Source organism: Emys orbicularis (assembly GCF_028017835.1).
Source record: "Emys orbicularis isolate rEmyOrb1 chromosome 15 unlocalized genomic scaffold, rEmyOrb1.hap1 SUPER_15_unloc_1, whole genome shotgun sequence".
In the NCBI taxonomy this organism is placed as follows: Eukaryota; Metazoa; Chordata; order Testudines; family Emydidae; genus Emys; species Emys orbicularis.
In genome coordinates, this window is record NW_027045140.1 from 107104 (window position 1) to 120358 (window position 13255).

The window sequence follows — 13255 nt, forward strand, 5'->3', positions numbered from 1 at the left end:
ATGCAGAGATGATGCAGAGCAGGGGGGGCTGGGAGCCAGGACTCTTGGGTTCTCTCCCCGGCTCTGTGAGGGGAGTGGGGGCTAGTAGTTAGAGCGGGGGGGGGGGGCGGCTGGGAGCCAGGACTCCTGGGTACTCCTGGGTCTGGGAAAGGAGTGGGCTCTCATGGGGGTGTGGAAAATCCAGTCACAGTGGCAGAGTTCCACCAACCCAACGACCCGGGTAGAGAGCGCTAGGTGGGTGCACCTCTGGGGATAGTGGGGTCACTGCGCCGATTGGGGGGGGGCGTCTTCGCCAGAGACTCGTCTACACTAGGATCCCACCAGTGGAGTCGGCGTCTGATTTCTCTCTCCGGTCCGAGCAAGGAAATCATCCCCCCGAGGCCTAGCACCGGGCGGCCTCCCTTACCTCGCTCCGGGGTGGGGCGGCTTATTCACTCCAGAGCGACAGAATCGACCCCGATGTCCCGTGCCGTGTAGACAAGCCCCGAAGCTCCGGATTCTGAACTGTGGCTCTGCCCCTGCGAGATATGGGTCAGGGGAAGACGCGTCCGGGCTCGATACCGGCTGGGGCAGATTCCTTAGGGTGAGGCCTTCACCCGGATCGGCAGGGCCGCGGCCCCGTTCGGATCTCGGCAGGCCCAGGACAAGTCACAGTGGCAGAGTTCCACCAACCCAATGACCCGGGTAGAGAGCGCTAGGTGGGTGCACCTCTGGGGATAGTGGGGTCACTGCGCCGATTGGGGGGGGCGTCTTCGCCAGAGACTCGTCTACACTAGGATCCCACCAGTGGAGTCGGCGTCTGATTTCTCTCTCCGGTCCGAGCAAGGAAATCATCCCCCCGAGGCCTAGCACCGGGCGGCCTCCCTTACCTCGCTCCGGGGTGGGGCGGCTTATTCACTCCAGAGCGACAGAATCGACCCCGATGTCCCGTGCCGTGTAGACAAGCCCCGAAGCTCCGGATTCTGAACTGTGGCTCTGCCCCTGCGAGATATGGGTCAGGGGAAGACGCGTCCGGGCTCGATACCGGCTGGGGCAGATTCCTTAGGGTGAGGCCTTCACCCGGATCGGCAGGGCCGCGGCCCCGTTCGGATCTCGGCAGGCCCAGGACAAGTCGGGGGGCCGTCCGGCTCCTCTCGGGTGGGGGCACAGCAAGAAATATTTGGCTCCATTCGGAGGGGCACTTTCTGTGCCCCCTGGCGGCTGGAGGAGCTGGATCTCGTCCCGCAGCCCCAGGGCCGGAGGAGTTCGCTCTCCCTGCCTCGGCCCCAGAGGAGTTCTGTGTCCCCGCTGACTGGGGGGGCCCCGTGCCCCTGCTCGCCCACCGCTTGCGCCCACCGCTGCCCCCCACTGTAATGTAATGTAATGGCGGGTGCTGGACCCATGTGGATAGTCGGGGCTGGGTCAAGGTCAAGTCCAGGCCCCTGGGAAAATAATAATCCAACCACCCCACGGATGGCGGTGGGAAGATTCGGGGGCCTCCCCCATGCACCCGGGGTGGGGACGGATCTGGCCTGGGGGGCTGCCTGGTGCCCACCCCCATCCAGCGGGTGGCTGTAACAAACCTGGGCCCGGCTCAGGAAGGCGCCGGCGGGTGTCTTGGGGGGGTGCCCGAGGGCTGTTGGGGGGGGAGGGAAGTGTGAGGGGGTGCCCGGGGGCTGTCGGGGGGGGGGAGAGAAGTGTGAGGGGGTGCCCGAGGGCTGTTGGGGGGGGAGGGAAGTGTGAGGGGGTGCCCGGGGGCTGTCGGGGGGGGGAGAGAAGTGTGAGGGGGTGCCCGAGGGCTGTTGGGGGGGGGAGGGAAGTGTGAGGGGGTGCCCGGGGGCTGTCGGGGGGGGAGAGAAGTGTGAGGGGGTGCCCGAGGGCTGTTGGGGGGGGGAAGTGTGAGGGGGTGCCCGGGGGCTGTCGGGGGGGAGAGAAGTGGAGAGGTGCCTGGGGGCTCTCAGGGAGGTGGGGGTGCCTGGGGGCTGTCAGGGGGACCCCCATGGATGGAATGGGGGGGCAGTGAGCACGGGCGGGGGATCCTGCAGGGGCAGGGACTCGGGTGCTGTGGGGGAGGGGCACTAGGGAAGAGTGTGGGGGGGGTCCAGCTCAGGTCAGTGTAGACGGGCCCTGCCCAGGCACCGCCCCCAGCTGCTGACCTAGCCCCGCCCCCCTGGCTCCTCCTCCCGTGGGGCGCTGGGGGGAGGGGAAAGACCAGGAACAGATCCTCCCGCCTCCAGCACCGAGGGGGGCGGGGCCTAGCGCGGGAGGCGGAAGCGGAAGCGGGGCTGCCCCGGCTAAGATGACGGCGGGGGGCGGCTCCCGGAAGTGACGCTGGATGCTCCCAGCCCGGCCGCAGCATGGTGGAGAAGAAGGTGTCAGGTAGCCGGGCCGGGAGCGAACCGGGCGGGGGGCCGCGGCGGGTTGGTGGGGGGTGGGGGCAGGTGATGGGATTAGTGGGCGGGGCACGTGGTGGGGTTGGGGGCTGGGCAGGGGGCGGGGTTAGTGGGGCGGGGCATGAGGTGGGGTTTGGGGGCGGGGCTAGTGGGGGCCGGGGGCAGATGGGGTGAGTGCTGGGGGTCGGGGGGGCAGGCGACGGGAACAGTGGGGGGTGGGGGCAGATGGGGTGAGTGCTGGGAGTCTGGGGGGGCAGGCAGTGGGTGCAGTGGGGGGTGGGGGCAGATGGGGTGAGTGCTGGGGGCCTGGGGGGGGCAGGCGGCGTGAGCAGTGGGGGGTGGGGGCAGATGGGGTGAGTGCTGGGGGTCTGGGGGGGCAGGCGGTGTGAGCAGTGGGGGGTGGGGGCAGGTGGGGTGAGTGCTGGGGGTCTGGGGGGGCAGGCGGTGTGAGCAGTGGGGGGTGGGGGCAGGTGGGGTGAGTGCTGGGGGTCTGGGGGGGGCAGGCAGCGGGAGCAGTGGGGGGCGGGAGCTCACCCCTGGCCGGCGGGGCGCTGGTCCTGCCCCATGGTTCTCTCCCCACCCCAGTGCGGTCCCAGGACCCCGGCCAGCGGCGCATCCTGGACCGGGCTACCCGGCAGCGCCGCCTGAACCGCCAGCTGGAGGCGCTGGAGAACGACAACTTCCAGGACGACCCCCACGCCAACCTGCCCCAGCTGGTGAAACGCCTGCCCCAGTTCGACGACGACGCCGAGACAGGTGCGCCCGGAGCCCCCCCAGTGCGCCAGGACACCTGGGTTCTCTCCCCGGCTCTGGGGGAGGAGTGGGGACTGGTGGGTTAGAGCAGGGGGGGGCTGGGAGCCAGGACTTCTGGGTTCTCCCCCCGGCTCTGGGAGGGGAGTGGGGGCTGGTGGGTTAGAGCAGGGGGGCTGAGAGCCAGGACTCCTGGGTTCTCTCCCCAGCTCTGGGAGGGGAGTGGAAACTGGTGGGTTAGAGCAGGGGGGCTAAGAGCCAGGACTCCTGGGTTCTGTCCTCGGCTCTGGGAGGGGAGTGGGAGCTGATGGGTGAGAGTAGGGGGGGGCTGGGAGCCAGGACTCCTGGGTTCTTTCCCCAGCTCTGGGAGGGGAGTGGGGGCTGGTGGTTAGATAAGGGGTGGGGGATAGATTGTGGGGCTTTGGACCTGGGGATGGGGCCCACAAATGTATCCTGGGGGGCCAGACCATAGAGAGTGGGGTTGGGGGGCTCACTCGTGTGAGGGGGTCTCTGCCCCAGGGTATGGGGGGGTAGGGGGGGCCCCCTACCCCGCGGCTGGCCCCCCGCTGGGTGCTGCATGGGTGGCGGGTTTGAACCGCGGCTCTGCCCCCCCAGGGAAGAAGAAGAAGAAGACCCGGGGAGATCACTTCAAACTCCGCTTCCGGAAAAACTTCCAGGCGCTGCTGGAGGAGCAGGTACGGCCGGTCCTGGGGCGTGTGTGTGTGTGGGGGGGGGGCTGGCTCTCGGAGTGTGTGTGTGTGGGGGGGGGGTGGGGGGGGGGTAAGGACTGGCCCCTGGGAGTGTGAGTGTGTGTGTGTCTCAGTCAGGGGGGGTGTCACGGGCTCACAGGTTGTGCCCACTCTTGGCCCCGTGCGGTCTGTGTGTGTGTGTGGGGTGCCCCTTTCAGTGCGACAGCCTTTCTCGGGGGTCCACTCTCTCCCGGGGTCAGGCCCCTCCACCTCCTGGAGCTGCACCTCTCGGAGCCTTAGCACGTCCGTCTCTCACCATGGGCCCCCTCGCTTGGGACCCCCGGGCCTCCATCCCCCGAAGGGGTTGATGCAACCCTGTTCTCTAGCCCGGAGTGACTCTCAGCCAGTGTAAAACGGGAGGGTTTATTGAGCCTTGAACCCAGCACAGGAAACTCTCCAGGCCTTAGGCCTGGCCTCCCTCAGCCCAGCACATCCCAGTCTCCCCTGCATCCAGGTGGGCTCTGCCTGCTCCCCCTCTCCAGCCAGAGCCCCCCTGCTTCCCAGCTGGCATCTGAGATCACCGGCCCCAGGCCCCGCCTCTGTCCATTGTCTTCTCTCCAGATAAACAGGGTCGCCTGGACCTCCTCTCCCCTCTTCTGTCCTCTGGCCCCTCGGGCTGGAACCGGCTGGTCAGGTCACCGGGGTCCTCTCCCCACAGCCCATTGTCCTCCCACTGGCCAGAACCGGCTGCGACTCTCGAGCTGGGTCCTCGGGTCACCAGGTCACCCGTCGCCGGGGTCTCCATCCTCCAGGCCGGTCGCCAGGTCACCCGTCGCCGGGGTCTCCATCCTCCAGGCCGGTTGCCAGGTCACCGGTTGCTGACCCTCTGTAACAACAACCCCCCTCTCCCACCACCTCGTTACACCAGTAACCCCCAGGGAAACTGAGTCCCATCCCCTCCTCATGCAAACCAGTGAAAACAACAAGGAAACCCCCTGCTTCGTCACAGGGGGGGTCTGGCCCAGCCCCAGAGTGTGTGTGTGTGTGTTTATTTGGGGGGGGGGGGCGGTCTGGCCTGCAGCATGAGGAGGAGGAAGGGTGGGCTGGGGACAGGGTGAAGGTGGGGGGCATTGTGTAGGTGGGGCCAGCGTGGCGGAGGTGTGGGGGGCCAGCTGGGGCTGTGGGTTGGGGGCTATGGGGCAGAAGTGTGGGGGATGGGCAGGGGCTGTGGGGCAGGGGCAGTGTGGCGGAGGCGTGGGGGGCTGGATGGGGTGGTGGCATGGTGGGGCTGGCAGGAGCAGTGGGGCGGGGGCTGTGGCGGGGGGGGTCGGCGGAGGTGTGGGGGGCTGGATGGGGCAGTGGCATGGTGGGGCTGGCAGGAGCAGTGGGGCGGGGGCTGTGGCGGGGGGGGTCAGCGGAGGTGTGGGGGGCCGGTGGGGGGCTGGATGGGGCTGTGGGGCAGGGGCTGTGGGGCTGTGGCGGGGGGGTCAGCGGAGGTGTGGGGGGGCTGGCAGGAGCAGTGGGGCGGGGGGTCGGCGGAGGTGTGGTGGGCCTGCAGGGGCGGTGGGGTCAAGGTGTGGGGGGCTGGCAGGAGCTGTGGGGCAGGGCCTGTGGGGCTGTGGCGGGGGGGGTCGGCGGAGGTGGGGGGGGCTGTGGGGTGGAGGCATGGGGGGGCTGGTGGGGGGCTGGATGGGGCTGTGGGGCGGAGGCATGGGGGGGCTGGTGGGGGCTGTGGGGCAGTGGCGTGGTGGGGCTGGCAGGAGCTGTGGGGCAGGGGCTGTGGCGGGGGGGTCGGCGGGGGTGGGGGGGGGGCTGTGGGGTGGAGGCATGGGGGGCTGGATGGGGCTGTGGCGTGGTGGGGCTGGCAGGAGCTGTGGGGCAGGGGCTGTGGCGGGGGGGGTCGGCGGAGGTGTGGGGGGCCGGCAGGGGCTCACGCTCTCCCTGCCCCCCAGAACCTGAGCACCAGCGAGGGCCCCAACTACCTGACGGCCTGTGCGGCCCCCTCCAGCCTGCCCCAGCGCCACTTCTGCGCTGTCTGCGGCCTCCCCTCCCACTACACCTGCGTCAGCTGCGGGGCGCGCTACTGCTGCGTGCGCTGCCTGGGCACCCACCAGGAGACCCGGTGAGCCCCCCCGGAAACTGCCAGCCCCCCCAGGCTCCCCAGGAACTCCCCCCCCCCCCAGAGACCAAGGGAGACCCCCACCATCCACAGGGACCCCCCCACCCTCCCAGGGACCCAGGGGAGACCCCCGCCATTCCCAGGTACCTCCCAGGGGAGATCCCTGTTGCCCCCCAGGAACTCCCTGGGAGACCAGGGGAGGCCCCCCCCCCCAGCCACCTCTCAGGGGAGGACTCCAGGAGACCAGGTGAGTGCTCAGGGAGGCACCTGGGCTGGGGAGGGGGTTGCGGGGCAGTGCGGTCACTGGGAGAGATTTTGGGGGGCTCTCTGTTAATGCTACTTCTCGCCCCAGCCTCTCTGGTCTCTCTGCTGCCAGGGGGCCGTGGGGCAGTGCTCCCCCCCACCCCGGGGGTACCTCAGCCGACACCCTCATATCACATACCTCCCCCCCCCATCTCTGTCTTTCCTTGCAGGTGCCTGAAGTGGACGGTTTAGCTCTGCCCGGGATCCTGGATCTTCACCCCAAGCCTGGGGGCCCCCGATCCTGCTGTTCTGGGGGGCCCTGGACCTGCCTGTCAATAAACATTCCATCCCCTAGACCCTGTGTGTTCCCTCTGGGCCACCGGTGTGGGCGGGAGCTCCAGCCCCATAGGGTATTTGGAGGGGGGGGGAGGGCTAGATCCAACTGGAAGGGCACAGATACATCATCCCCTCTAGAACTGAGAGTTCACTCTGTGACACGGCGGGAGGGGAAAGTGAGGCACACAGCAAGGGGCTGGGCAGGGATCCCCCACAGCAAGGAGAGGCCTTGTGCAGGCCGCCAGGACGCCTGGGTTCTTCTCCCTGCTGGGTAATTTCTTCCCCCCCTGGGCCTAGCTGTACCCGCAGGAGCTGGGTGAGGGTGGATGGAAGGGAGTGGGGTCTAGGGGTTAGAGCACAGGGGGGCTGGAAGTTCCCCTTCACCCACCCCCTGCTCTAATGCCTGGACCCCACGTCCCTCCCAGAGCCGGGGAGAGAATCCAGGAGTCCTGGCTCCCAGCTCCCCCCTGCTCTAGCCCACCAGCCCCCCCGCTCCCAGAGCCGGGGAGAGAACCCAGGAGTCCTGGCTCCCAGCCCCCCTGCTCTGACCCACCAGTCCCCACTCCCCTCCCGGAGCCGGGGAGAGAACCTAGGAGTCCTGGCTCCCAGCCCCCCCCCCCCCTCTAACCACCAGCCCCCACTCCCCTCCCGGAGCCAGGGAGAGAACCCAGGAGTCCTGGCTCCCAGCCCCCCTGCTCTAACCCAGCAGCCCCCACTCCCCTCCCAGAGCCAGGGAGAGAACCCAGGAGTCCTGGCTTCCAGCCCCCCCCCGTTCTAACCCAGCAGCCCCCACTCCCCTCCCAGAGCCAGGGAGAGAACCCAGGAGTCCTGGCTCCCAGCGCCCCCTGCTCTAACCCACCAGCCAAAAAAAGAAAAACGGTTTTATGTGGACGGGACGGTTTTTTCCTGTTGCTGGGCGGAACAAAGCCCCCGGGAACTCCTACCCCGCGGTGCCAACCCTCGCCCAGGGCTCTGCAAACGGCCCAGCACAACGGAGCCGCTTCGGCCGCCGGCGCTTCGCCGGGTCGTTTGCTCTGGCCGGAGACGAGCCCTCGGGTTCCGCTCACAGCCACAGAGGGGGTCGGGGCCTCCCAACGGCCTTTTTATGGGAAATGAAACATTGGCCGAAAATCATTCACTGGCTCCGTTCACACGCAGGGAAACAAACCTCATAGACACACACGGAGCAGGGCCCGTCCCCTCCAGCAGGGGGCAGCAGGGACACCCCCCCCCCCCACATCCCCACCCTGATCCCAACTGCCCCCAGCTGTGGATGGGCTGATTACAGGGAAATGTGGCAGACAGCAGGGGGAGTGACCCGGGCACCTTGGCAGTAGTTCAGGAAGCACTGACGGTCCTGCTCAAGGAGTTGATTGACCTGTGCTGTCTGTGGGGGCGCCATTCGGGGGTTTGGTACGTTAGGTCTGCTCACAGCACATGCCCTAGCCCCAGATGGACTTGAGTGTGGCATGTGCTGTTGCCTGATTTAGGAGGTTAATAATATTAATTGGGACAGTCTGGGTTTGAGGCTCGCCAAGCTGTTTGATCAGAAGATAAAGGTTCTTGTCCCGAATCAGGCTCCCCAGAATTTCCAAAGATCCCCTCGGGGGGATGCCAGGAAGCTCCCACTGAGACAGATAGAGCCTTCCAGACTTGTTATTAAAATCAACGAAGTAGTAATTAAATGGGAAAATAATCAGAGTTACACAGTTCCAGTTGGATTCCTGCTATTCAAAATACATGATGATGGTATTAGACGCTACAAAGCTCTGGCTAATAGACTCACACCCTTCCCTGATAGCCCGGTGGGGAGAGACAGGACCGGCCTCGCATCTGGCGGTTCAGCGTCCTCGATATTTGAATGAGAGGACAGAGAGGAGCTGGAGCTAAGAGCAATCGGAGCGAACTTCGAGTTTACTTAACTCTCTTCAACTTAAAAATCAAAACCTAATACACAAAACTAAGGACAAACGCTCAGGGAACCCAAGCTTAGCCTCGTCCCCTTGGCACGTAGAAAGGTGAAGAAAAACAAAGTACCGCCTATTAGTCGTCTGGTCTAGTCTCTTAGCGAGGTGGGTCACCACGTTTATAGGGCACAGGGGCCGGAAATCCTTCCTCCTCTGCCCAAACCTCATCCCTCACCCACAAAAACAGTAGGGTCGGCTTACTCCATAGGCTGGTGTGTTTGTACTTATTGATGACATGTACAGACATATTAATGACATTCGATCATACACACTGGGACGGGTTGGATCACAGAAACCCTCTTGGGAGCTGCCAACGGATGTGCCAGGACTACTTCTGCCCCTGCTTTCCTGCCAGCTTGGGACTTCAGTACCCTGCCCGGTTTGAGCCAGACCCGCTAGCCTGCCGCAAACCCAGACCCAGTTCTGAACCAGGTCCCCTAACAGCTGCAGGTTTACCCGAAAGCAGCTCACAGAAGTGTTCCTGTCTTTAGCACTCAGATGCCCAACTCCTAATGGGGTCTAAACCCAAATAAATCCGTTTTACCCTGTATAAAGCGTATACAGGGTAAACTCATAAATTGTTTGCCCTCTATAACACTGATAGAGAGCTATGCACAGCTGTTTGCCCCCCCAGGTATTAACACATACTCTGAGTTAATTAATAAGTAAAAAGTGATTTTGTTAAATACAGAAAGTAGGATTTAAGTAGTTCCAAGTAATAGCAGGCAGAACAAAGTGAATTACCAAGCAAAGTAAAATAAAATGCGCAAATCTATGTCTAATCAAACTGAATACAGATAATCTCACCTCAGAGATGCTTCAGTAAGTTTTTCCCTCAGACTGGACACCTTCCTAGTCTGGGCACAATTCTTTCCCCTGGTACAGCCCTTGTTCCAGCTCAGGTGGTAGCTAGGGGATTCTTCATGATGGCTCCTCTCCTCACTTTGTTCTGTTCCACCCCTTTATATATCTTTTGCATAAGGCGGGAATCCTTTGTCCCTCTCTGGGTTCCCACCCCGCCTTCTCACTGGAAAAGCACCAGGTTAAAGATGGATTCCAGTTCAGGTGACATGATCACGTGTCACTGCAAGACTTCATTGCCCATTTGCCAGCACACATGTATACAGGAAGACTTACAGGTAAACACAGCCATCTGCAAACAATGGTCCTGGTTAATGGGAGTCATCAAGATTCCAAACCACCATTAATGGCCCCCACTTTGCATAATTACAATAGGCCCTCAGAGTTATATTTCATATTTCTAGTCCCAGATACAAGAGTGGTACATTTATACAAATAGGATGACCACACTCAATAGATTATAAGCTTTGTAATGATACCTTACAAGAGACCTTTTGCATGAAGCATATTCCAGTTACATCATATTCACCCATTAGCGTATTTTTATAAAATCATACGGAGTGCAACGTCACACACACACATCTGTTATTTTGGTTCTCCGGTTCTTCCCTGGTGGTACCTGTTAAGTTTGTGGGTGCAGATTTGGAACCCCCCTATGCCATTCTCCCGTTATCTATCTCTCTAGGTGGAAGGTCCCAGACATAGATATGCTAAATTTGTCTTACCTCAACATCCCAGATCTGGCCTGTAGGTCCCTTGCATTACAGCCAAACTTACTGTAAGTGTTTGGTTTATTGTAATAGGTTTATCGATTTATATTAAACTATAAGAGATATCTGTGCAAGCAAACAGGGTAATCCTATAGGCTACAGTGATAAGTCCTGTGTTGCTGCCAGCTTCTGCCCCCAAGGGGCAGGGAGTTTGTTTATAACCAGAGGCAGGGTGATTAAGATCACAAGGCTTGTCATTAAATTAAATTAAGGATCGTTAGATGATCCCAAAGGCACTGCCAGGCACTCCAGTTAAAATATAGGAAACAGGGTAGGAATAAACGGTTGGTTTTCAGACTGGAGAGAGGTAAATCGTGGTGTCCCCCAGGGGTCTGTACTGGGACCAGTTGTGTTCAACATACTCGTAAATGATCTGGAAAAAGGGGTAAACAGTGAGGTGGCAACATCTGCAGATGATACAAAACTACTCAAGATAGTTAAGTCCCAGGCAGACTGGAAGAGTTACAAAGGGTGACCCTATGGACAACCGGAGAGCTGGGAGGCTGGGCCTCCTCTGACCCCCATCCCTTGGTGACTCTTTGGAGCCCCTGTACCTCCTCCCACACTCTGAACTGCGTTAGCCCCTCCCCACGCGGGTTTCTATCCAGGCTCATATGTCACCTTCCCTGACATGAACCAGACGGTCGTCTCCACGAAGGTCCAGTTGAAGAAATGCTCTTGCCAAGTGAAGTCTCCCCAAAAGGTTCATGAGTAAGTGGCTCCCTTCAGACTCAAGGCACCCACTCTGACTAACGCCGGTCGGCTGCTCGCCTCCCTGCATTATATGCAGATGTTTACCCTATTCTGATTGGTTCTTTCTTCAATCCTCATCATTAACATACTGATCCACCAGTCATCTTAAGCCTTCCTGATTGGTCTGTTCTTAGGAACCAATCCCAGCTTTTAAACTCACCTGTCAATCAAAGCTGGACCTGATTGAAGACTTGGGAGGGGGTCAGTTGAGCATGACCCTTCGGGTTTTGGAGTGACCCTTCTCTCACCTTACCCGCCTATTTGCGATTGGCCGAATCGCTCCAAGACCATCGTTTTCGTTTCCCGGCGACCGCCATCTTGTTACCCCCAGCTGTAAACTGCTAAAAACGGCCTTTCTGAACGATTCAACTACGGACAATGATTTACGCCTCTTAACGTTATGATTCCCTGTCTCACCACTCTCGGGTTTATTCGTTTAAATACGTTTAATTCCGATCTCCCTCTTGCTTCAGCTAGTGGGGTCCGGGCGATACTCTTCCAGCTGCGGTTCCTGACGCAGAACGGAGCTGCCGAACCGTCGCTCGTATCAGTGATGGGCGGCCGTTTCAAATGGTCCCTCCATTCAAAGTCCAGCAATTTCGTGTTTAGTCACGAAAATGCCCGCCCCGGAGAGGTAGAAGGAGGAATAAACCCCTTCTCTACACTCTCACCGAGGTATTCCTCACGCGTCCCAAGAGGGAGGAAATACAGCTAAAGGGAACATGGGTCCCGGGCACTACAGGTTGATGGATCAATCACAACCTGCGGCAAGATCTCGATTTCCTTTTGTCAGACATCAGCACGGTCTCGGTATTTCTCCAGAACACCCAGCGTGGACGGAGGGGCGAGGGACAGGGTGGTATCTACCTTTGAAGTCAGCCGCCGGGCCTGGTCCCCCTTGGATGCGTGGGTCCTGGCCGACCCCGCCAAGGAATGCCGAGGATGACGGGGAATTGGCAGGGTGCAGATCAGTCCAAATAGCGACGCCTCCCGGGGGCCCTGGAGCAGGGTCACAGCCACGGGGGGGTGGCATTTGAATGGTAACTGGGCCTGGGGAAAGGGATTCCACCGAGGCGGGGATGCGCTTACGCGGAGTGGGAACGTTACGGCGTCCAAGCAACGTCGAGGTCCAGGAAGTTCTCAGAGGCCCCTGAGTCCACCAGCTCCACTTCGGGCACGGTGGGAAGTTGTAAGCAAAGAGGAAGCGGGCGGCTCACGGCTCGACCTTGGCTGGGGTACAGGTCGGCCCAAGGGGGTTCCCAACCGGGGCAGGACACGGGTCTTAATGGACGTCGTGAGCGTCTCCCCCAATATAGGCAGACGTCGAAGACTCATTGCCAGCTCTTTTCTGCATCTCTATGGCCGGGTTGACTCCGGTGCGGGTCAAACACTGGCCTGCCTTTCTGGTTGGCGGTGGGCCAGGCGATCGTCGATGCTGAGGCCTGGCTGGACCAGGGTGTCTAAGGCGGAGTGTGGCTCTACCCGGGCCAGGCCGTCCTTCATTTCTTCCTTCAAGCCCTGCCTGCAATGGTGGCGCCAGGCCACCTCATTCCATCCAGCGTTGGCCGCTAAGCTCCTCACCAGCAGTGCCCCAGATGCAGCCGCAGCGCGCCCTGCAGGTGCATGCCCAGGTAGCGGGTGAACTCATCGGGCATGGCGTGAACGCCCGGCTTGGAGGGCTGGTTGTCGTAGTAGTGGTGGGGACAGGGGCTGCCCCTCGGGGTTGGTGGGGAAGGGCCAGAAGCCGTAGAGGGTGAGGTGCTGGCACAGCTCCAGGGCGGCGTTCACCAGCATGAAGCCCGAGGAAAGGCGTTTGGCACACAGGCCACGGGGACGCCAGTACCCGTCCAGCCGTGCCAGGTACTCGGGGTTCATGAAGACGGCGCGGGCCGGGGAGCCGAAGTCCTCCAGGGCGTAGAGTGCCTGGAACGAGACCGTGCTCTGGCCGACAAAGCTGAAGGCCGGGATGAGGAGCAGTGGGGCCCCATAGACACCCACCACCTCCGCGAAGGGCCGGCGCCAGCGGCTCAGACCCCTGAACCTGCGGGCAGGGAAAGACGCCCGTCAGACGCTGTCCTGGCACGGCCCGTCCCCCAGCGCCAGTCCCCGTTCCCCTCCCACGGCCGTCCCATCGCTCAGTCTCCTCTGCCCCAATCCCACGGTGACTCTATGGCTGACCAGAGAGCTGGGGGTCTGGGACTTCTCTGCCCCCGATTCCCCGGTGACCCTATGGCCGACTGGAGAGCTGGGGGCTGGGCCTCCTCTGACCCCGATCCCCCAGTGACCCTATGGCCGACTGGAGAGCTGGGGGCTGGGACTGGGCCTTCTCTGACCCCGATCCCCCAGTGACCCTATGGCCGACTGGAGAGCTGGGGGCTGGGGCCTCCTCTGACCC

General features: G+C 62.1%; 2 protein-coding genes across 2 annotated transcripts; one reads left to right on the top strand and one right to left on the bottom strand.

The window, feature by feature from the left end:
• Positions 1–2289: 2289 nt before the first annotated feature.
• ZNHIT1 (zinc finger HIT-type containing 1) lies at positions 2290–6527 on the top strand. The gene is made up of 5 exons (XM_065422962.1): positions 2290–2358; positions 2958–3128; positions 3738–3817; positions 5764–5933; positions 6404–6527. Exons 1-5 carry the CDS (start codon positions 2337–2339, stop codon positions 6423–6425), a joined length of 465 nt encoding a protein of 154 aa, XP_065279034.1. The 5' UTR covers positions 2290–2336; the 3' UTR covers positions 6426–6527.
• A 3263-nt stretch (positions 6528–9790) lies between these two features.
• Positions 9791–12918, bottom strand: LOC135894848 (alpha-2,8-sialyltransferase 8E-like; the record flags this gene model as incomplete). Its single annotated transcript, XM_065422956.1, is given in 2 exon segments — positions 9791–12560; positions 12562–12918. Coding segments are annotated over 2 exon segments (480 nt in total), but the record flags the coding sequence as incomplete, so codon positions are not given.
• Positions 12919–13255: the final 337 nt, after the last annotated feature.